Consider the following 25,138-nt stretch of genomic DNA (forward strand, 5'->3'; position numbering starts at 1 on the left):
TGACGGAAGGATTGTCTCATCAGGGGTTCCCTCTCCCTCTGGTGTGAACTGCCTGGAGAGGGCATCTGGTTTGACATTTCGTGAACCAGGCCGGTATGTGAGGGTAAAATTGAACCTGCTGAGGAAGAGGGCCCACCCGGCCTGGCGTGAGTTGAGTCGGTGAGCAGTTCGGAGGTAGGATAGGTTCTTATGGTCCGTCCAGACGATGAATGGGTGAGCCGCTCCCTCTAGCCAGTGCCGCCACTCCTGGAGGGCCAAAACCACCGCTAGCAAATCTCGGTTACCCACATCGTAGTTTCCTTCTGCTGGGGTTAGGCGGCAGGAGAAGAATGCACATGGGTGACGTTTGTGGTCTGCAGGGGAGCACTGGGAGAGGACGGCCCCGACTCCTGAATCAGAAGCATCAACCTCAATGATAAATTGGAGGTCTGGATCTGGATGAGTTAATACTGGAGCACTTGTGAACCTGCTTCTCAGTTTGTCAAAAGCAGACTGGGCAGCAGGCGACCAAACAAAGGACTTTTTGACAGAGGTTAGCTGGGTAAGAGGGGCAGCAATGCTACTATAGTTATGGATAAATCTCCTGTAAAAATTTGCAAAGCCCAGGAATCTCTGGAGGTGCTTGCGTGTGGCTGGAACTGGCTATTCTACAACAGCCCTGATCTTTTCTGGATCTGGTCTGAGCTGCCCCTTCTCAACCAGATACCCCAAAAAGCTTACGGTGGTAGCTGTTCTTCATGGCTGAGAGAAAATCAGGATATCATCAAGATACACGAAAACAAACCTGTTCAACATGTCTCTGAGTACATCGTTGACTAGGGCCTGAAAAATAGCAGGAGCATTAGTCAAACCAAAAGGCATTACTCGATATTCGAAATGTCCCAGATGTGTGTTGAATGCAGTTTTCCATTCGTCTCCTTCTCGGATTCTGATAAAGGTGGTATGCATTTCTTAAGTCCAGTTTGGAAAAAATGACTGCTTTGTGAATTGGTGTGAATGTTGAATCTAGAAGTGGGAGAGGATACTTATTTTTGACTGTGATGCTGTTTAGACCTGTATAATCGATGCAGGGTCGCAAAGATTTGTCCTTTTTCTCTACAAAGAAAAAACCGGCTCCCACTGGGGAAGAGGAGGGACGGATGAGGCCTGCAGCGAGGGAGTCGTTTATGTAATATAACACCTCTGCTGGAAAAAGAATGGTGATCTGAAGTTATGCACATATTTCAGGTGGCTCAATGCTCCCACAGTCAAAGATGTACACCTCCTTCCTCATCAAGCCGACGTTCTTGCCACGCTGGGAGGCAACGCCTTTTTCAGCACCATGGACCTAACATCTGGTTACTGGTGTCCCACTGCACGAGGATGATAAGAAATTCACTGCCTTCTCCTCACTTCTTGGGTTGCATGAGTACAATCGTGTGCCCCAGGGGCTTTGTAGCAGCCGGGCGACCTTCATGAGAATGATGCTCTCAATCTTCGGTGATCAAAACTTTCAAAGCCTTCTCTGTTACTTAGATGATTTGTTGGTTTTCGGTCAATCAGTGGAAGAGAGTTTGCAGAGGCTTAAGGTAGTGTTCCAGCACCTAAGAGCACACAACCTAAAACTGTCTCCATCTAAGTGCTACTTTTTGAGAAGGTCAGTTAAGTTTTTAGGACACATCATCTCTCAGGAAGGGATAGCCACAGACCCAGATAAGGTGCAGGCCATTGCCAGTGTGTCTAAGAGTGATATTATGGAGCCGGACGGTGTCACTCCATCTGTCAGTAAGATCCAGTCATTCCTAGGCATGGTAGTGTATTACCAGCACCACATTGAGAACTGCTCCAGGGTGGCAAAACCGCTGTTCCAACTGACCACTGGCAGTAAAAAGCCACAGAGAGGCAAACTAAAGAAGAGGCCTGCTCCATCTTGTAAAATCACTGCAGCAGACTGGACTACTGAGTGTAAGGAGGCGTTTAGTGCTCTGAAGGCTGTGTTGACTGATCAAGTCCTGTTGGCTCACCCTGATTTCTCTCGGCCAGTCTTACTCTCTGCTGATGCATCTAGTAGTGGGCTAGGGGTGGTACTTTCACAAGTGCAGGAAGGTAATGTGGCAGCTAGGTCCATCGCTTTCGCTAGCAAATCTCTGAATCATGCCCAGTCTAAATATCCAGCTCATAGGTTAGAGTTTCTCGCTATGAAGTGGGCTATTCATGACAAGTTCAGTCACTGGCTGCGGGGGCATAAGTTTACGGTCTGGACTGACAATAATCCGCTTAAGTACATACTGACAAAGCCAAAACTCGACGTATGCGAGCAGAGGTGGGTGTCTAAGCTGGCACCTTTTGATTTTGATATTAAGTACATATCAGGGCATAAAAATACAGTGGCAGATGCGTTAAGCAGGGAACCTTTTGTTAGTCTTAGCGTGATGCACAGACTGATCAGAACGCCATACAATGTGCTGTTAGAGGAGGCTAGGGGTCTGCAAGTGACTGATGTACAGAACATGTTCTGTCTTTCCTGTGAAAAACCAGAGGGGAGGGGTTTAGCTTTGTCCATCCAGAGCTCTGTTGAGGTTAGTGGGGATGCAGCCAGTGACAGTGGGAGGTTAACCCATGAGGAAGTGTCTGCCGTACTCCACACTCACCGCCGTTGGGAAGATGGTGCAGCCATGAGGGCAGTCTCTTATGTGCAGCAGATGGAGCAGTTGGTGTCAACAGGCCAGAGCCCATTGCCAGTATTCACTCACAAGGAGCTGTATGATAAACAAAGTCAAGACCCTGTTATCAGTAGAGTGAAATTCTTTGTAGACAGCGGCCGCCGCCCATCTAGATGAGAGAGGGTTCATGAGACAAAGGAAACCAACCGCACATTCAGACAATGGGGGAAGCTCACTACTCGGTTAGGACTCTTGTACTGTGTCTAAAACCACCCTGTGATCATTAAAAGAACATTCCAATATGTTGTGCCTACTGCTCTGAGAGGCCAAGTGTTGAAGGGGGTTCATGATGACGCCGGCCATCACGGCCATCGGCACACACTGTGGCTCACAAGGCAGCGCTTGTACTGGGACTCCTTGGAGCAAGATGTCAGAGAGCATGTACACCACTGCAAGACATGTGTACTCAGTAAAACGCCTGACCCTGAGGCTAGAGCCCCGCTTGTCTCTTAAATCACCACTGCACCCCTTGAACTAGTGTGTATCGACTTCTGGTCGGCCAAGGATACCAACAACAAATCTGTCGAAGTGCTGGTGGTAACGGATCACTTTACTAAACTTGCTTGTGCTTACCCATGTCCAAATCAGTCTGCCAAGACAGTAGCCCATGTGCTGTGGAATAATTTATTTTCCGTCTATGGTTTCCCAGCATGCATTCATTCTGACCAAGGGGCTAACTTTGAGAGTTCACTCTTTGCAGAGCTGCTTCAGATGGCAGGAGTTGAAAAATCCCATACCACGCTATATCACCCTATGGGAAATGGACAAGCAGAGTGCTTCAGTCACACTCTGGGTAGCATGATTAATTCTCTGCCAACTCGTACCAAAGCAAAATGGCCTCAGATGTTGAACATACTTACCTTTGCATATACAGTGCATCCGGAAAGTATTCACACCCCTTCACTTTCCCCACATTTTGTTATGTTACAGCCTTATTCCAAAATGGATTAAATTCCTTTTTTTCTCATCAATCTACACACAATACCCCATAATGACAACATGAAAAAGGTTTTGTAGAAATTTTTGCAAATTCATTAAAAATAAAAAACTGAAATATTGCATGTACTTAAGTATTCACACCCTTTGCTACGACACTCAAAATGGAACTCAGGTTCATCCTGTTTCCACTGATCATCCTTGAGATGTTTCTACATCTTGATTGGAGTCCACCTCTAGTAAATTCAATTGATTGGACATGATTTGGAAAGGCACACACCTGTCTATATAAGGTCCCGCTGTTGACAGTGCATGTCAGAGCAGAAACCAAGCCATGAAGTCAAAGGAATTGTCTGTGGACCTCCGAGACAGGATTGTATCGAGGCACAGATCCGGGAAGGGTACAAAAAATTTTCTAAAACTTTGAAGGTCCCGAAGAGCACAGTGGTCTCCATCATTCGTAAATGGAAGAAGTTTGGATCCACCAGGACTCTTCCTAGAGCTGGACCCCCAGCCAAACTGAGCAATCGGGGGAGAAGGCCCTTGGTCAGGGAGGTGACCAAGAACCCGACGGTCACTCTGACAGAGCTCCAGCGTTCTTCTATGGAGATGGGAGAACCTTCCAGAAGGACAACCATCTCTGCAGCACTCCACCAATCAGGTCTTTATGGTAGAGTGGCCAGACGGAAGCCTCTGCTCAGTAAAAGGCACATGACAGCCCACGTGGAGTTTGCCAGAAAGCACCTAAAGGACTCTCGGACCATGAGAAACAAGATTCTCTGGTCTGATGAAACCAAGATTGAACTATTTGGTCCTGAATGCCAAACGTCACGCCTGGAGGAAACCAGGCACCTCTCATCACCTTGCTAATACCATCCCTACAGTGAAGCATGGTGGTGGCAGAATCATGCTGTGGGGATGTTTTTCAGCGGCAGGAACTGGGAGACTAGTCAGGATCGAGGGAAAGATGAATGGAGCAAAGTACAGAGAGATCCTTGATGTAAACCAGCTCCAGAGCACTCAGGACCTCAGACTGGGGCAAAGGATTACCGTTCAACACGACAACGACCCTAAGCACACAGCCAAGACAATGAAGGAGTGGCTTCGGGACAAGTCTGTGAATGTCCTCGAGTGGCCCAGACTTGAGCCCCATTGAACATCTCTGGAAAGACCTGAAAATAGCTGTGCAGCGACGCTCCCCATCTAACCTTACAGAGCTTGAGAGGATCTGCAGAGAAGAATGGGAGAAATACCCCAAATATAGGTGTGCCAAGCTTGTAGCTTCATACCCAAGAAGACTTGAGGCTGTAATCGCTGCCAAGGGTGCCTCAACCAAGTACTGAGTAAAGGGTGTGAATACTTATGTACATGCAATATCTCAGTTTTTTTAACTTTAATACATTTGCAAAGATTTCTACAAACCCTTTTTTGCTTTGTCATTATGGGGTATTGTGTGTAGATTGATGAGAAAAAAATGAATTTAATCCATTTTGGAATAAGGCTGTAACATAACAAAATGCGGGGAAAGTGAAGGGGTGTGAATACTTTCCGGATGCACTGTAACTGCACAATTCATGAGCCCACAGGATTCCCACCCTTCTTTTTAATGTTCGGCTGCACCCCAAGACTACCTGTTGATGTTATGTTTGAGAATGTCCTCTTGGATGGAGATACAGTGGATGTGGACAAGTATGTACAGTCACTGGGAAAGGATCTGAGGGAGGCAATGACACTAGCTCAGAAACATGCGGAGAAGCAGCAGTCCAGGCAGGCTGAGGTGTATAATCGGAAGTTAAAGGGACATTCTGTAGAGAAGGGAGATACGGTTTTACTGACAAATAAAGGGGAGCGTGGGAAGAGAAAGCTAGCTGATCACTGGGGGAATGCTGTCTACATAGTTGTTAGTAAAAATTATGCATAGTATCCACCACCCTGTCACGGGCAGGATTAGACTGTTCATCGTAATTTGATTATGCTGGTCAACTTTCCGCCTCTGCCATCATGGGATGAGCCCGAGACTGAGGTGCCCTCCCTCAGCACTGTCCCAAGTGAAGAGGTGACAGAAGACACAGATCGGGATGAGTTGAGTAATGTCAGAACTGCAGGCAGAGGGACATGTGGATAATGTGGAGACTGAACAGAGACAGGACTCTGAGGATCATGGAATCATGGATGAGACACCTACCTTTGGAGAGCATGGGACAGGATGGACTAGACATGGAGGATGGATTGGATGATTCATACTCAGTGATTGTCTACTAGGATAGCGATCAGTTGTCAGACACTACCGCTGTTGAATCTTTCACTGAGATGTGATGGCTCCGGAGAAGGCCCCCTATGAACCACCCTTGCCAACACCTGTGAATGAGTCAAAGCCAGCCACAGTAATTGACCTGCCGAGTGTATCTGCTGACACTCAGAGAGAGGGGATTCGTACTAGGCTGGGTAGGCTGGTCAAACCAGTTAACAGGCTGATTCAGATTATGTCCACACAGAGCCAAGGTTTAACTATTGTCTCGGCGTAGGATGTTTATGCCAAATTTTTTTAATTTATCTGACTTCCTTTGAGGCTTATTGAAAGTTATAAGCCTGTGGTGGTCATCGCTGTCTATTGCATTAGCCATAACTTGGTAACCTTAGGTGTGATCCGAGAGTATAAATGTGTACATGGCATGTTTTTCTATGGTTGGGTGAGGGATTAGCTACCCCTTATCTTTCCTAGTCCTTTGCAGGATAGCCTTTCGACTGATCAACCTTTTGTGGTTTAGAATGACGGGGTTGCACCGGGTTACATGTGACACTATATGAGTGGTATTTCATTTCAGTTTATTGTTGTTTTTTTTTCCTTTCCTGTGGTGGAGGTTACTGATGTGAGCTCGGTTCACTATCTAGCGTAAAACAGTGGGGGTGGATGTGGCAGAGTGATGTTGTTGCGCTAGATTGTGGACTGATTCTTTGATTTGATATGCATTACAGGAATGGCTGGTCTCTTGTTGTGAAAGGTTGCAGAGCGAAGGTTCTAGCGCAGAGGATGATGCCAACTGGTTTTGTTTGTGTGGGTGACTTCCTGGTTTCGTATCGACTTCTTGCAATGCACTGGTGCATATATGATGGTCAAAGTACATTTTGGAAGTCATTATAAAGTTGATGGAGTCCGGTCATAACATTTTGGAGCTGATGTTTGGTGTTGTGAAGAAGCTGAAATATGGTGGACTTCCATTGTGGAACAGGTTCTTCGTTCGCGCCTGGTGCATTCCCTTTTGCTCTGGACTTTGGAAGAGACGGTTGTGGGCACTGTACGCGGAAGGAGACCTGTATATCCACTGGCGTGTACTGTTTTCATACAGGCCCTGATGGCACTAAATACGATATCATCTACCTGGTCGTTGTAGCGTCGTCAATCACACCAACAAACTACACAACGCAGAGAACCACGCTACACTTACTAGCTTTGTCACCTTGTTGATAATAGGTATACCTAGATCTCGGGAGATTCAGTAGCTTGATGAGATTTGATTACATCAAATTCTGATTGTAAAATGAAACCTTCCTTGTACACATCTGAAGATTGTGAGGTAGCAGGATGTTATCAAGGTGTGAAATCTGTCTATGACCCACATAGGAAATTATTTGGCCTCAACTTAGGCTTGCAGATGCAGAGATAACTGGAGTTTCTCTTGTGTCCAAGAACAAATCTATTTGATTATCAAGAATTGTTACAAAATCTTGATTTGGCAGCAAGTGGGTGTTTAGATGGCATGAAGGCTGGGCTATCCAAATCTATAAAATGAAAATTCATACTCTTAAGTCCACTGTCATCTCCATTGTTTTGCGCGTGTTCAACTTCAGGTTGTTATGGCCACACCAGAGGGCCAGCTGATCAAACTCTCATCTATATGCAGACTTGTCACCATCCGGGATAAGGCCAATGATGGTTGTGTCATCTTCAGGAGTTTAACAGATGGGTCACCTGAGGTGCAGTCATTTGTGTAGAGGGAGATGAGTAGAGGGGAGAGCACACATCCCTGGTGCCGATTGTCCAGGTACTGGCATCACCAGCTACCTCCTTTCTGTCAGGAAGTTTTTAATCCACTGGCAGATGGGGGCTGGTACAGTGAGCTGGGTGAGTTTCAGAATCAGAATACTTTATTCATTCCCGAGGGGAAATTGGGTTCTATTACAGACACTCACACTTTAATAACTAAAACTAAGAAGATACAAGATAAGAAAATAGAAACACAAACAAATAGAAATAGAAGATAAATAAGAAATAGAAATAGAAATAGAAATAAGAACAAAATATACTGCTCAAAAAATAAAGGGAACACCTAAAAACACAATATAGACCTCGATGAATGAAATATTTCAGCTGAAAATCTTTATTTATTAGACAGAGGAATGTGTTTAGAGCAAAATAACCTAAGAATGATCAATGGAAATCAAAATCATTAGCCCATTAAGGTCTGGATTCAGAATCATACTCAAAATCAAAGTGGAAAATGAGAACATAGGCTGATCCAACTTCTGTGGAAATTCCTCAAGACAATTCAAAATGAGGCTCAGTAGTGTGTGTGGCCTCCACGTGCCTGTATGCACTCCCTACAACGTCTGGGCATGCTCCTGATGAGACGACGGATGTTCTCCTGAAGGATCTCCTCCCAGACCTGGATCAGGGCATCGGTCAACTCCTGGACAGTCTGTGGTGTGACATCGCGTTGGCGGATGGTACGAGACATGATGTCCCAGAGGTGCTCAATTGGATTCAGGTCTGGGGAACGTGCAGGCCAGTCCATAGCATCAATGCCCTCGACATACAGGAACTGCTGACACACTCTGGCCACATGAGGACGAGCATTGTCATGCATGAGCAGGAACCCAGGGCCCACTGCACCAGCATATGGTCTGACAATGGGTCTGAGGATCTCATCCCGGTACCTAATGGCAGTCATGGTACCTCTGGCTAGCACGTAGAGGTCTGTGCGGCCCTCCAACGATATGCCTCCCCAGACCATCACTGACCCACCGCCAAACCGGTCATGCTGGAGGATGTTGCAGGCAGCAGAACGTTCTCCACAGCGTCTCCAGACTCTCTCACGTCTGTCACATGTGTTCAGTGTGAACCTGCTCTCATTTGTGAAGAGCACAGGGCGCCAATTGCGAATCTGCCAACCAAGATGTTCTCTGGCAAAGGTCAATCGGGCTGCACGGTGTTGGGCTGTGAGCACAGGCCCCAATTGTGGACATCGGGCCCTCATACCATCCTCATGCATTCTGTTTCTCAGTGTTTGAGCAGAAACCTGCACATTAGTGGCCTGTTGAAGGTCGTTTTGTAGGGCTCCGGCAGTGCTCCTCCTGTTCCTCCTTGCACAAAGGACCAGATAGCGGTCTTGCTGCAGCCCCCTCCACGTCTCCTGGTGTACTGGCCTGTCTCCTGGTACCTCCTCCATGCTCTGGACACTGTGCTGGGAGACACATCAAATCTTCTTGCCACAGCACGCATTGATGTGCCATCCTGGATGAGCTGCACTACCTGAGCAACTTCTGTAGGTTGCAGATACCGCCTCATGCCACCTCTAGTGGTGAGGGCACTAGCAAAATGTAAAACTAACCAAAGATCGGCCAGAAAAGATGAGGACAGGCAAATGGTCTGTGGCCACCACCTGCAAATCCATTCCTTTTACAGGGGTTGTCTTGCAAATTGTCTAATTTCCACCTGGTGGAAATTAGACAATTTACCAAAAGGTGAAATTGATTCACAAATCAGTGTTGCTTCCTAACTGGACAGGTTGATATCTCAAAAGTGTGATTGACTTGGAGCTACATTGCATTGCTTATGTGTTCCCTTTATTTTTTTGAGCAGTGTATATCAACAAGCAAAATGTGGAAGATAGCTGGGATAATGGTGGTGAACGCTAAACTGAAGTCCGCCAACAGAACCCTTGCATATGGCCCTGGGGAGTCAGAGTTGTTGGAAGATGCAGTGCAAGCCTATGTTGACTGCATCATCCACTGACCTGTTTGCTCGGTAGGCAAACTGCAGGGGGCAAGCACGGGATCTGTGGTTTCTTTCAGGTGGGCCAACAACAGTCTCTCAAAGGATTTCATGATCACAGATGTTAGGGCAAAAGACCAGTAGTCATTTAATCCTGTGAAATGGGATGTCTCGGGGACTGGGATGATACCGGAGATCTTGAAGTAGGAGGGGACTTCACACAGCTCCAGTTATCTGTTGAAGATCAGTGTGAAAATGGGGACTAGTTGGTCATCACATACTTTTAAGACAGGAGGGTGACATGTCATCTGGGCCCAGTGTCTTCCTAGTCTTCTGTCTCCGGAAGAGCTGGAGCACATCCTCAACACAGATCCTGAATGCGGGTGGATGTTCGGTGGGGAGGGCAGAGGGGCTGGCCGGGAGTGCAGTTGGTTTCATACTGTGGCCGGAGAGGGTGAGGGAATGGTCTCCTGTATTTGGTCATGTCTTTCAAACCACTCTGGACTGATGATGGGTCGTTGGCCGAAAACCTGTTTTTCAACTTTTTAGAGTAACACCTTTTTACCTCTCTGATCACCTTCATGAGTGTATTTCTAGACTATGTTATACTGGATCCTATCTCCACTCCTTTAGACTTCCTCTTTGGCCTGACGAAGCTGCCCGAGTTTTGCTGAAAACCAGGGCTTATCGTTAGTAAAGGTACAGAAAGTTTTGGTGGGTACAGACATGTCCTCGCAAAAGCTGATGTAAGATGTCACCGTGTCAGTAAGTTCGCCCAGGTCTGTAGATGCAGCCTCAAAAACACTCCAGTAAGTGCAGACTTTGCAGATTTTGGTTTCTGTCTGTAGGTTGGGATAAGATGAATAAGACAGTGATCAGAAGTCCAGGGATGCCCGGGGGACAGAGTGATAGGTGTCCTTTAATATTGTGTAGCAATGAGCCAGTGTTTTTGTCGCTGGTGGGACATTTAACATGCTGTCTGTATTTTACCAGCAGCCATACCAACACGTACCCTGGCTCTGCCAAATGATGGAAGCTAAGCAGGTATGAGCATGGGTAGTACTTGGATGGAAGACCTCTCGGGAGTTGCTGCTGGAAGTGGTGTTGGTGGGCCAGTAAAGGGCCGTCTTCCCTTTGGTCTTAATTTAAAAAAAACAAAACAAAAAAACAAAAACAAACAAAAAACACCAAATATAATAAGTGCAGTGACGGGGACACTATGCTGTAGGAGATGCCTTCCTTCAGATGAGACGTTAAACCGAGGTCCTGAATCACTGTGGTCATTAAAGATCCTATGGCACTTATCACAAAGGGTAGGTGGTTCCCCGGTGTCCTGGCAGCATTCAATGATATTACATAAATTAAAGAATTAAAAGTTCTTCCCTGCTGTATGTGATCAGTGAGTGGGCGCTGGAAAAAAAAAGTACAAGAGAGCACAGAACAGAGGCCATCGTTGTCAGCGCCATGGAAGATGATGGAAGATGGTGGAAGACGGTAGAAGATGGTGGAAAATGGGAAGTAACTAGCCACCATTCCAGACCTGCCAACCACAGAACGTTGTGGTTCAGGGTTGAAACGCCTGAGGAAAGTTGGATGCCACCTGATGACATCCTCTCCTGGCCGAAAGCTTGGCTGAAGGTGTTAGCATCTAGACATACCTACTTGTCGTAAGTATATAATATTATATATAATCATAATAAGTAATAAAGTTATGTTAACGTATGATATAATATATAAGCAATATAAGTTATTAATTATTCAACCATAAGAAAGCTGTATAGTACTGAAATACCTGCTGTGCATACATACCTACCTCCAGGATCCTATTTATTATTCCATTTATTTCTCCTGATTTATTTTTGTTTGTTTATTTTTTTGTTTTTTGTTTTTGTTTTTTGTTTTTTTGTTTTTTGTGTGTGAGTGATATATGCAAGTACTGGAAGCTGCTGTACACTGGAGTCAAATTCCTCGGATGCATAAGCACTCATGGCCTATGAAGTTGATTCTGATGATTTCATGTAACTTTGGGTTGATATTGGAACAAGATAGCGAACAGGAATATCGAAATGATCAAGTTTGAGTAATTTACCATGTAACAGCAAAATGAAAGACAGGACTTCTTGAATCTGGCCAATGTGAGTGTGAGTCTCACCGACATACAGCTGGCTGGAGAGCTCCAGTCTGGTCTGTCCCTGTGTGGGAGCCGGGCGGATCTCTCCATGTTGTCCATCAAGTAGCAGACTTGCCTCTTTGACGTTCCTATCTGCCTCCACACGATGCCACTGGTCGTCATTAAGCGGAGTAGGAGAACGCACACTGAGTTCCTCCACGCCATTTCCCACGTCAAAAGAAAAGGAAATCACCGAGGCAGCTGTGAGTGGCAGGAAATGACATCACAGGTTAACGTAACATGGAGTGCTGCACTTTCCCAACTGATATTTAAATGGAGGATGTGCAGGAATGACTAATGGCACCAGAGACTTCTCCTTGCTGCTATCTCTTCACTTCATGAGCTGCACGTGTTGTAATTATGTGCAAGTCCATCTTCATAATCAGTAAAGGCATTCAATTGTCGAGTTTATCTTACTAAAGTAAGATAATAAGATATGATTGATTTTACTACATAATACCCTGTGAAGTTGTATTATGTTGTAAAATATAATCATCAAATTAGGAATCTTTCACATGAAACAAATGACAAAAAAGGTGTTCCTGAATCCTCTATTGGCAAATATTGAATATCAAATGACTTGGATCTGATGCAAGGAAAAAACAAAATAAAATAGGAAATCCAGACATCCTTAACTTGAATAAAAATTGAGTGACAGGTTTTTTTCTACTGTTTCATCCAACCCAGATGTAGTCTGTCCACTTGACAATAATGTCTGGATCAAAACTGACTCAGAAATTCAATACAATATAATAACAAGAATACACATGACAATGACTTGTCATTCCTGAGAAATAATTTTACGTTTTTGTACATTCCACATAGAAACACATGCACATACTGCACATTCACACCTCCCTTTCCGCTCACCCCTCAGTTCGATGTGTATGAAGTTGGTGCTGCCAAGGTTCTCCAGAAATACTCCATAGACTGAAGAAGTCTTGAAGTAGAAGGAGATGTCAGCACTGGTCTCTCCTCTAAAGGCAGGGAAGTGCAGGTAGGAGGCTGGGCTAGTAAAAGACGCTGCATTCCAATAGTTACCTAAGATAAAGAGGGGGTACAGGGAGCTTCTTGACATATAAATATAACTCAATGATGAAATCCATTTGAGAGGTCCTAACAGTATAAATCCTCTCATAAAATATTGAGTTTTAATTAATTCGCTGATTCTTTCAATTGCCTAAAATTCATCCTACTCATTATTGTGTATCCATCTTCACTTTTTTAAGAAGTCCTCAGCCAGCAATGTCAGAATAAGATGAGCATTGTCAGCCTGCACAATAGGCCTGCATATGTGAAAGTGAGACTGGCTAAGATAACAGTGATCTTAATGCTGATGTAAATGCCAATAAATTACTTAGTGAACGAACTAGCGGATGAATGGTTTGAGAATCAAGATTCCATCTGATAACTTTTGTGAGGTTTGGTCTGAATATCATCTGTGCCATGTTTGGTGTAGATTGGGCAAACTTTGTGACCAGTGGGGGGGGGGAATTAAATTATGATATATGTAGCCTTTTGGCTGGGAGGATTTGTCAAAAAGGTTTAAATACTATTTTGAATTTAATGTATTTGTATTCTTTAAATATCTAATTAAATAACTATAAATAACCCAGCCACTGAGGATGAATAAGCCAGTGCATTCTTAGTGCCGGTCCCAAGCCTGGATAAATGGGGAGGGTTGCATCAGGAAGGACATCCGGCGTAAAACCTTTGCCAAATCAAATATCCATACCGGATCGGTCGAGGCCCGGGTTACCAACGACCGCCACCAGTACTGTTGGTCAGCAGGGTGCCAGTGGAAACTATGCTACTGTAGGGCAAAGGAGAAGGGGAGGGGGAAGGCATGTCCAGAGGCAGCGAGAGAGGAGGAAGGGTAGGAGTGTGGAGGTGAGAGTCAGAACTTTGAATGCTGGCAGTATGACTGGTCAAGGGAGAGAGCTGGCTGATATGATGGAGAGAAGAAAGGTAGGTATAATGTGTATAAAAGAGACCAAGTGAAAGGGGAGTAAGGCCAGGAGGTGGGTTCAAACTCTTCTATCATGGTAAGAATGGGAGGAGAAATGGGGTAGGGGTAATTCTGAAGGAAGAGTATGTCAGTGTCTGTTGGAGGTGAAGAGAGTGTCAGACAGAGTGATCAGTATGAAGCTGGAAATCAAAGATGTATTGATAAATGTTATCAGTGCATATGCCCTGCAAGTTGGGTGTGAGATGGAGGAGAAAAGAGAACTCTGGAGTGAGTTGGATGAAGTGGTTGAGAGGGTACGTAAGGGGGAGAGGGGTGATTGGAGCAGAATTCAATGGACATGTTGGTGAAGGGAACAGGATTGATGGGTAGGTATGGTGTCAAGGAGAGAAATGTAGAAGGACAGATGGTGGTGGATGTTGGAAAAAGGATGGAAATGGTTGAGGTGTATACATACACTATATGTACAAAAGTATTGGGACACCTGGCCATTATACCTACAGGACCTTTTATGACATCCCATTCTAAATCCATAGGCATTAATATGGAGTTGGTCCCCCGCTGTTGAAATTACATGCCATCATGGACAATGTCTCCCACCCACTCCAGGGTGGGAGACAGGAGTACTTTTAATAACAGACTCATTTTGCCGAAAAGCACCACAGAGTGCCACAGGCGGTCATTCCTACCTGTGGCCATCAAACTTTACAACTCCTGCCTCAGACTGTCAGACAATCTGAGTTAATGGTCATTGGATTGGCCCTGTTGAGTTTTGTTTGTGCTGCTTGTTGTGTGCTGCGGTAGTGCAGTATAGATAGGGTGCTATGTGCACCATGCTTGTTGATATATTTTGTTCTTATTTCTATTTCTTATTTATCTTTTATTTCTATTTCTTTCTGTTTCTATTTTCCTATCTTGTATCCTGTTAGTTTTTAGTTATTAGAGCGTGAGTGTCTGTAATAGAACTCAATTTCCCCTCGGGGATAAATAAAGTATTCTGATTCTGATTTTCTGAAGATAAAACAGCGTCCACTCTTCTGGGAAGGCTTTCCACAAGATTTTGGAGTGTGTCTGTGGAAATTGTTGCCCATTTTATCCAGAAGAGCATTTGTGAGGTCAGGCACTGATGGTGGACGAGAAGACCTGGATCGCAATCTCCATTCTAGTTCATCCCAAAGGTTTTAGATGGGGTTGAGGTCAGGGCTCTGTGGGGGCCAGTCAAGTTCTTCCACACCAAACTCATCCAACCATGTCTTAATGGACCTTGCTTTGTGCACTGGGGTGCAATCATGCTGGGACAGAAAAGGGCCCTCCCCAAACTGTTCCCACAAAGTTGGAAGCATAGAATTGTCTAAAATTCTATGCTATGGTATTCTGAAGCATTAAGATTTCCCTTCACTGGAACTAAGGGGCCTAGCCCAACCCCTGAAAAACAACCCCAAACCATTAACCCCCTCCACCAAACTTTACAGTTGGCACAATGCAATCAGGCAGGTAACGTTCTCCTGGAATCCTCTGAACCCAGACTTGTCTATCAGACTGCCAGACAGAGAAGCGTGATTCGTCACTCCACAGAACACGTTTCCACTGCTGCAGAGTCCAGTGGCAGCGTGCTTTACACCACTCCATCCGACGCTTGGCATTGTGCTTGGCGATGTAAGGCTTTCATGCAGCTGCTCGGCCATGGAAACCCATTCCATGAAGCTTCTGGCGCACAGTTTTTGTGCTGACGTTAATGCCAGAGGAAGTTTGGAACTCTGCAGTTATTGAGTCAACAGAGCATTGACGACTTTTATGCACTTACCCGCTGTGTGACTTTACATGGTCTGCCACTTAATGGCTGAGTTGCTGTTGTTCCTAAACGCTTCCACTTTTCTATAATACCACTTACAGTTGACCGTGGAACATCAAGCAGGGAAGAAATTTCACGAACTGACTTATTGCAAAGGTGGCATCCTATGACAGTACCACGCTTGAATTCACTGAGCTCTTCAGAACGACCCATTCTTCCACAAATGTTTGTAAATACAGATTGCATGGCTAGCAGCTTGATTTTATACACCTGTGGCAATGGGTCTGAATGAAACACCTGAATTCAATCATTAAGAGGTGTATCCCAATACCTTTGTACATATAGTGTATTTCAAGAAGGGGGAGGAACACAGGGTGACGTACAAGAGTGGATAAAAGTGCACACAGGTGGACTATATCTTATATAGATGGCACGATCTGAAGGGGATTGGAGACTGCAAGGAGGTGACATGGGAGAACGTAGCTAGGCAGTATTGGATGGTAGTCTGTATGTGACTTTGGAGACCAAGAAGCGGAAGCGAGTGAAGGCAGAGCCAAATATTAAATGGTATAAGCTGAAGAAGGAAGACTGTTGTGTGGAGTTCAGGGAGGAGTTAAAACAGGCACTTGGTGGTAGTGAAGAGTTGCCGGATGGCAAGGCAACCACTTCAGAAATAGTGAGGGAGACAGCTAGGAAGGTACTTGGTGTGTCATCAGGACAGAGGAAGGAAGACAAGGAGACTTGGTGCTGGAATGAGGAAGTACAGCAAAGTATACAGAAGAAGAGGTTCGCAAAGAAGAAGAGGGATAGTCAGAAAGATGAAGAAAGTAGACAGGAGTACAAGGAGATGCAGCATAAAGCAAAGAGAGAGGTGGCAAAGGCATATGCTGAGTTGTATGAGAGGTTAGAGGCTAAGAAAGGAGAAGTACTGGTTGGCTAGACAGAGGGACCGAGCTGGGAAGGATGTGTAGCAGGTTAGGGTGATCAAGGATAGAGATGGAAATGTGCTGACAAGGGAGGAGAGTGTGTTGAGAAGGTGGAAGGAGTACTTTAAGGGGCTGATGAATGAAGACAATGAGAGAGAGAGAAGGTTGGGTTATGTGGGGATAGTGAATCAGGAAGTGCGGTGGATTAGCAAGGAGGAAGTGAGGGCAGCTATGAAGAGGATGAAGACTGGAAAGGCAGTTGGTCCTGATGGCATAACTGTGGAGGCATGGAGATGTTTAGGAGAGATGGCAGCGGAGTTTTTAATTTGATTGTTTAACAGAATCTTGGAAAGTAAGAAGATACCTGAGGAGTGGAGAAGAAGCATACTGGTACCGATTTTCAAGAACAAGGGTGATGTGCAGAACTGTAGCAACTACAGAGGTATAAAGTTGATCAGCCACAGCATGAAGATTTGGGAAAGAGTAATAGAAGCTAGGTTAGGAGGAGAGGTGATGATTAGTGAGCAGCAGTATGGTTTCATACCAGGAAAGAGCACCACAGATGTGATGTTTGTTTTGAGAATGTTGATGGAGAAGTATAGAGAAGGCAAGAAGGAGTTACATTGTGTCTTTGTGGATTTAGAGAAAGCATATGACAGGTTGCCGAGAGAGGAGGTGTGGTATTGTATGAGGAAGTCGGGAGTTGCAGAGTATGTAGGAGTGGTGCAGGATATGTATGAGGGAAGTGTGACAGTGGTAGGGCGTGTGGTTGGAATGACAGATGGGTTCAAGTTGGAGGCGGGACTACATGAAGGATTTGCCCTGAGCCTTTACTTGTTTGCAGTGGTGATGGACAGGTTGATGGACAAGATCAGGCACGAGTCTTCATGGACTATGTTGTTTGTGGATGACACTGTGATCTGTAGCGAGAGTAGTGTGCAGGTAGAGGAGAGCCTGGAGAGGTGGAGGTATGCACTGGAGAGAAGACAAATGAAAGTTAGTAGGAGCAAGATGGAATAGCTATGCGTGAATCAGAGTGAGGACAGTGGAATGCTGAGGATGCAAGGAGTAGACGTGATGAAGGTGTATAAGTTTAAATACTTGGGGTCACAATAAACGTCCAAGAATGAGCCTGCGAAAACTGCAGAGGCCAGTGGACAGAGGAGGCCTTGCGATGCCTAACCTGTTATTTTACCATTACGCTTTCACTCTCAGGCATATGGCACTGTGGTCCTTGCCCCCGGAGAGAGCTTCTCCATGGCTCCATCTGGAGAGCACCATTTGCACTCCTCTTACACCCATGAACTATATCACAGCCAAACTAGCCCCACAGTATCGGTCCTATTTTGTCCCATATTCAGTGGGTTTGGAAGAGAATAGCTCAGATCCTTAAATTTGATCCCTTTCTTCATCGGTCCGCCAGAATCTGGCTAAATCCCAAGCTCTGTATAGATAAATCACCCTTCCTCTGGAAATCCTGGTTTCACAAAGGTATCACAGTCCTAGGCGACCTGTATCAGGAAGAAACATTAAAATCCTTTGAGACAGTAAGGCAGGAATTCGACTTACCACACACTCAATATTGGAAGTATTTGACGTTGAGACGCCTGCTGGTACAAATTTTCAGCTCGCCGTCAATAGCCCCATCTAGTGGTGACACTCTAGAGAGGGTCCTTAAAATCTTTGGACATGGTCATGAGGCTTCTCTTTACTACTCTATGATCATTACAGCCTCAGATTCCAATACATTGACCCTAAAATTGACATGGAAAACTGATTTAAAGGTGTCATTTTCAGAGGCACAATGGGGAAGAATACTTAGGAATGGGAAACAAACGAACTGCGAACAAGGCTGATCCAATTCAAAATTATAAACAGTCTACTGGACGCTATCTAGGCTGTGCAGAGAGTGGGTTTGGTGGAAAGCTCAGTGTGCTGGAGATGTCTTGTTAAAGAGGTACTTTAGTACACATGCTTTGGATTTGCCCAAAAATACAGGTGTTCTGGTCTGCTATACATATTGTTTTAAAAAACAAAAACAAAAAACGGCCTAGACATCTCTTTCTCTTCCAGTCTGTTTATTTTGGGTGACCCCTCTGCATTAAGCGATTTGACTCCACAGCTTGCTGACTGGACCCAGACTGCCCTTATGTTAGGACATAATCTTGTGGTCAAAGAACGGAAAGCCTCCTCTGCACCAGTGCCATCTTTGTGGCACACTTATCTTGGTCAGCTGGCTGCCCTAGAACAGTTCTCATATAGGCTGCTTGATAAGGTGGAGGAATATCACTTGAAATGGGGGCAGTACCATTCTTATATACTGAGCGTTTAATGGCGTTTCCAACTCATAAAAATAACAGTAACATAATCACATAACATGCAAATAACTGAGATACATTTGGTTAGAATACTTGTTGACAAGCAATGCTGTAAACTTTTCAGCACTTCACGCATCACAGTCATTTCTTTTCTTCTTTTTTTTGTTTTTTCCCCCCTTTCCTTATTTCAGAATGTCACACCTATCTTTTATTTATTTTTGATCTGGTTGTGTTTGTTTCGTTTCTATCACATTCTGATTTAATATCATTTGTAATCGAAATACTTATATATATATGTATATATATAGTGAAAAAATAAAGTATTAATCATAAAACATACTGTAGCGAATACCGAGCTAGATTGTCGGGACAGGGGCTGTTGTCACGGTTACTAGAGAGGGAAGCTGCCATTGGGTGGGGGGCACGCGCTGTCGCGGGGATAGCCAGCTTGACCCGGGAGCGTAGGCAGTTGTTATCTGGAATCCTGCAAGTATAGACGTGAGTCGAGCTGCTCCTCCCGTCTATGCTGGGACCCGCCAGGTTACAGCCCCAAGCAAACCCCTATACCAGCAAAGAGCCAGAGAGACAGAGAGTGATCAGCTAGACCCACTTTCGTCGCTGAACACCAAAAGGGTGAGTCTACAAACATAAAGTTAACGTTACCCTACCAAGCGTCAGGGCAGCAGGTTAGCATAGCGCGGTCGCTAGCCGCTATTGTTAACTAACAGTAGCTAACGGCCACCAGGTCTGTCGCGGCATCGTGTATTCGCCCATGCGGCTTGTCAACACTGAGGTGTAAATATCAGCCCGCGACAAATGGTGTCAGGAAACGGGATTGTGTCTGTCAGAAGAAGTCTCAGAACAGTCCAGTAGCCTAGCCGTTGTGCTAACAGCTAACGTTAGCTAGCTAGCTTCGGAACGCTAACACTGCGATTCGGCGCCTTTTATCGCGCGTGCGGGCGCCGGTTCAAACCTGGCTACGCGGAGGAAGAAAAGGAGGGAAGGCAAAGAGAAGATGGGGCAGAACGGAGAGAATAACCAGGGAGAGCTAGCTGAAGGGGAAGGGAGGCCGCAGCAGCAGGCACCAGTATGGCTACAGCCAATGATGTTGCAAATGCAACAGTTCATGCAACACATGCAGATGCAACAGCAACAGTTTATGCAAACACAACAAATGCAGTTTATGCTGCAAATGCAGCAAGTGCAACAAATGCATGAGCAGCTAAGGACGGAGCAGGTGGGGATAATGATGAAGGAGGGGGCTGGAACAGCAACACAGCAACCTGTTGGCGCAGACAATAGTGGTGGAGATGCGAGTGTACACCTGAGAGCTGCGTCCGCTTCCGTCCTGGGCCCTCCTGACCTCTCTCCAAACAGCACCCCAGACCAAGGGGACACTGCAGCTGGAGGACTGTCGACCCCAGCTTCCCAACAAGCTCCTGAGTTCGTTCCTGTCCTCGACGTGATCCAGCGACACTCCCAGAGCACACTATTGGTTAGTTGGGACAGAGAAGAATACACAGATGTGGAATCAACTGGCCGCCGATGGCACAGAGAAGACAGAAGAGGTGATTATCCAACACCTAATAGGTTCATCATGGACGGCCAAGAATACATGGATATGGAACCAGCTGCCCGCCGACGGCACAGAGGAGAAGACAGAACATCTAATTCTAATAGGTTCATCACCACCCCTGTCAAAGCAAACTTCCCTGTCAGCACAGTCAATAGGCGGGCCGACAATGGTCTGGGAAATCACAGCTCTGCGCCAAGCAGTAACAGCCATTTCCAAAGTCACCCCCAACCTGGTCAACCCCACCCGTCTGCATGGTGCCCCAGTACGAAGCTTCTGTCCACTTTCGACGGAAGTGAGGACTGAAATGTGTTCATTGTGCATTTCGAGAGGATGGCCTGGAAGAAGGGATGGACCATTTCAGACCAGTTGGACAGGCTTCACGAGCGGCTGAGAGGCCCTGCAGTACGGTTTATCAGTTCTCTGCCAGAACATATCAGAGAAGACTATCAGCGCCTCACAGAGCAGTTGAGACAGCGCTATGGGAAGCACATTCCACCTTCCACCACGCGGCGTAACCTGAGCGAGGTCCGTTAGCAGAAGGAGGCCTCCTCGGCTGAGTTCGTGGAAGAGGTCCGCCGGCTCATCACGCTAGCCTACCCCGGGGTCGACCTAGAGCTACAGGAACAGCTGGCAGCAGATGCGTTCCTCAAGGGGCTCCGAAATCAGCAGGTTGCCTATAAAGTCATGAACGCTGATCCAAAAACACTGGCATAAGCCCAGAAGCTTGCGGAGGCCCATGAGTATAACTACAAAGCAACCCTGGGTCGAAATGCGGAGGGGAAAGGGAAAGTCAGGCGCATTTCCTGGGCTGATGAGAATCCTGGAAGAGAGATAGCCTTGCCCACGCCATCAACACAAGCTCCTCAGCTACAGCAGGAAGTGCAGGACCTGGTAGCAGACGTGATTAAAGAAATGAAACGACAGCTGCAGCTAGCCCTTCCAGGCTCCACCCCCAAGGTCGATCAGGAGTGCGGGAGGTTCCCCACATGATCGCCGGGCTCCACAAACACGACAACTCGACCCAGATCGCCAAGCCCATCTACCACTCAAAAGGGCGCATGCTACCACTGTGGGGAGGTTGGTCACTTCAAGAGGGACTGTTCGAGGTCACCCAGCCCCAGGAGGTCGGGAAACTAGAACTGGCCAGGTCCAATGGCCCGGACCTGGCCAGCTCCACAAGCGGCCAAATGGAGTCCCTCAAGAATGGAAAAGCTGAGCATTGACAAGTCATCAATATAGCCCGAGCCAAGGGTGAAGGCCCCAGCCTAATGGTCCCGATCACAATTAATCACATCCCCGTCCAGTGCGTCATCGACACAGGTGCAGAAGCCACAGTGTTCCAGCAGCTCCAGTTAGCGGACCACTCGAATGGTAAACCAGCTTGCCTCTTGAACGCTGAGACTGGAAAGGCGATGGGGACTGCACAAGGATACAGTGTGACAATTAAGATGGGCAGCAAAAGCCGGGACTGGGATGTGTACGAAGCACCTATCCGTGACTCCCTCCTCATGGGACTAGATTTCATGCTGGCAGTGGATGTGACAGTACTCAGCGGAGGTAAGGTGTTCATCGAGGGCTAGCCAGTGCCAAGCTTCATCGCTGGGAGGCCAGTGGAGAACTAGGCCATCTCCAGAGTGCTTCTCTTGAACCCATCAACCCTTCCACCGGAAAGTGAATGTGACGTATGGGGTGTGGTGGAGAATCCCAAACCTGGAGTGACAGTAGTCCTGGAGCCAGCTGGACTATCGGACGGCGTGTCCTAAGGCAGCGTCGTCGTAGACATGGATGAAAGGGTGCCTATAAGAATCTGCAACCTGTCTCCTTCCACTATGTACCTTCCGGGAGGCACCTGCCTTGGAATCCTTATCGAGGCCACGGAGGAACCCCCTGATCTCTTCTCCAAAACCCCTCCACCGGCTCCTGAGCTCTCACAGCAGATACGACGTTTGAAGCCAGCGAGTGTGCTAGACCTGCCTCTCCATCTTCGAGAACTGTTTACTTCAGCAAGTGAGGGCCTGAGTGAAGAACAGCAAGAGGCGTTTCTCCTTCTTCTCCTGAAGTACCAGTCCATCTTTGCGGCAACCGATGGAGACCTGGGCCGGTTCGATGTAGTCAAACACAGGATAGACACCGGCGATGGACGGCCTGCTAGACAACCTACACGTCGCACACCACTTGGGTTCCAAGATGAAGAAGAGAAACATCTCAGAGCGATGCTGGAAGCTGGTCATAACCCCTTCAACCTCTGAATGGGTGTCTCCGGTTGTGCTGGTTTGAAAAAAAGATGGCGGAGTCAGGTGGTGTATCGACTACAAGAAGCTCAACGAGCTGACCTTGAAGGACGCCTATCCACTACCGAAGATCGAAGAGTGCCTCGACACCCTTGGTGGCGCCACTGTCTTTTCAACTCTTGACCTTCAGAGCGGTTACTGGCAAATCGAAGTCCATGAGCAAGAGCGGTGCAAGACAGCCTTCATCACGAAGTATGAGCTGTACGAGTATACCAGAATGCCTTTCGGGCTATGCAACGCCCCAAGCACTTTTCAGAAGGCCGTGGAGGTCGTGCTCAGAGGTCTACAGTGGCAGAGTCTGCTCATATACCTCGACGATGTCGTAATCCTGGGGAAGGGGATTGATGACAGCCTAATGGTCAGATGCTACGTCAATGAAAACCAGAAGAATTGGGACGAACACCTACCGCTCCTCACAGCTGCATACCGGAGCTCCCCACATGCCTGCACGGGATTCACACCAAACCGCATGATGTTCGGCCGTGAAGTTCACCAGCCTCAGAATGTCTCGCTGGGGGTCACTGACGTCAATGTTGCAAGAACACAACCACCGGAGTTTGTGGCCAGCCTGGAAGAACAGCTAAGAACGACACATGAGTTGGCGAGAAAACATCTGCGGACTGTACAACTGAGACAGAAGAAAGAACATGATCTGCGTGCAAGAGAAAGAGCCTATAAAGTAGGAGACCTCCATGAAGTGACCGCCGGAGGTCAGAGCGTTCCCCGGGATATCTTCTCGACCGACGCAGAGCCGTGGACAGCCTGCTGCATGTCATCGCCGACGAAGAGAAAAGACCCAACCTGCACCCCCGATTGGCTCCAGCTCTGGGTCAGACGAAGAAGCTGCCAACCCAGCCCAACTTACCAGGAGGGGCAGGTCCATAACCAGGCCTGCCCGCTACCAAGATGACTCCTGACTGACAGAGACTGCGACTGACTGACATTAGTTAAGGGTTAGTCAGGTCAGTTGCAGAGATAGTTGGGGTTAGATAAGTTAAGTATTTTATTTATATTTGAGAGGCCCTGTTAGTTATGTTTGGGCAATTGAAGATAGCTGGCAGTTCAGCCCAGACTTTTTACTTTTACGTTTACTGCAGTTGCTAGGCAGCGTGTTCTGTTATTTTAATAAGTTAGTGATTAGGTGCTGAAGGGACTCAGCAGTCTAGAGGGGGGGTAGTGGGGCGAATACCGAGCTAGATTGTCGGGACAGGGGCTGTTGTCAGGGTTACTAGAGAGGGAAGCTGCCATTGGGTGGGAGGCACACGCTGTCGCGGGGATAGCCAGCTTGACCCGGGAGCGTAGGCAGTTGTTATCTGGAATCCTACAAGTATAGACGTGAGTCGAGCTGCTCCTCCCGTCTATGCTGGGACCCGCCAGGTTACAGCCCAAAGCAAACCCCTATACCAGCAAAGAGACAGAGAGCGATCAGCTAGACCCCCTTTCGTCGCTGAACACCAAAAGGGTGAGTCTACAAACATAAAGTTAACGTTACACTACCGAGCGTCAGGACAGCAGGTTAGCATAGCGCGGTTGCTAGCCGCTATTGCTAACTAACAGTAGCTAATGGCCACCCGGTCTGTCGCGGCATCGTGTATTCACCCACTCCGCTCGTCAACACTGAGGTGTAAATATCAGCCCGCGACAATACCTTGGGTGAACTGTCCAAAGTAATGGGGATTGCAGGAGAGAGGTGAAGAAGAGAGTGCAGGCAGGGTGGAGTGGGTGGAGAAGAGTGTCAGGAGTGATTTGTGACAGAAGGGCACCAGCAAGAGTTAAAGGGAAGGTTGACAAGATGGTAGTGAGACCAGCTATGTTGTATGGTTTGGAGACAGTGGCACTGATGAAAAGACAGGAGGTGGAACTGGAGGTGGCAAAGTTGGAGATGCTAAGATGTTCATTGGGAGTGATGAAGGAGGACAGGATTAGGAACAAATATATTAGAGAGACAGCTCAGGTTGGACGGTTTGGAGACAAAGCAAGAGAGGCAAGCTTGAGATAGCGACCCTTAATGAGACCAGCCAAAGGTAGTTCTAGTATTTGTATTTAGTATTTGTTCTCAGTCATACTACATAGTACAGATTCCATTCAAATTTCAAAATCCTCAGTATAAATGACCTTAACATGTACATAAGGTCATTTATTGTTCATCACACGGATGAACAATAACTTATCTTATGTTCATGTTGCTTTCATGTGTAGTTATTGAGCTATAAAATGCATGGTTTTCTAAAGAGGTGAATTCGCATCCATATTTTTTTCCCACAGCACATGCGCAACTGCTGCCGTGGGCTATGTGTCACAAATTGTGGTCACTCAATCACTCACTCATAGACGACGTGAGAGGGACATTTGGTAGGAACGTTTAGCAGATGTGCCATGGGTCTGGGTGGTTTCATGCTAGTATATTCAAACTTTCTCTCACTTTAAACTTCAAAATCTAAATAGTAGGGATCGAGCGATTATCGGTAT

The 25,138-nt window shown here is 46.6% G+C and overlaps 1 protein-coding gene across 1 annotated transcript in view; it reads right to left on the minus strand.

Moving 5' to 3' along the window:
- cntnap2b (contactin associated protein 2b) overlaps positions 1-25,138 on the minus strand; it is a 296,355-nt gene that overhangs the window by 53,666 nt on the left and 217,551 nt on the right. Inside the window, exons 17-18 of the mRNA XM_056293762.1 lie at positions 12,671-12,841; positions 11,783-12,001 (exon numbers count right to left, since the gene is read on the minus strand). Coding sequence (XP_056149737.1) covers positions 11,783-12,001; positions 12,671-12,841 — 390 coding nt within the window. The remainder of the gene's footprint in view (positions 1-11,782; positions 12,002-12,670; positions 12,842-25,138) is intronic.

This window comes from Lampris incognitus, chromosome 14 (genome assembly GCF_029633865.1).
Source record: "Lampris incognitus isolate fLamInc1 chromosome 14, fLamInc1.hap2, whole genome shotgun sequence".
In the NCBI taxonomy this organism is placed as follows: Eukaryota; Metazoa; Chordata; class Actinopteri; order Lampriformes; family Lampridae; genus Lampris; species Lampris incognitus.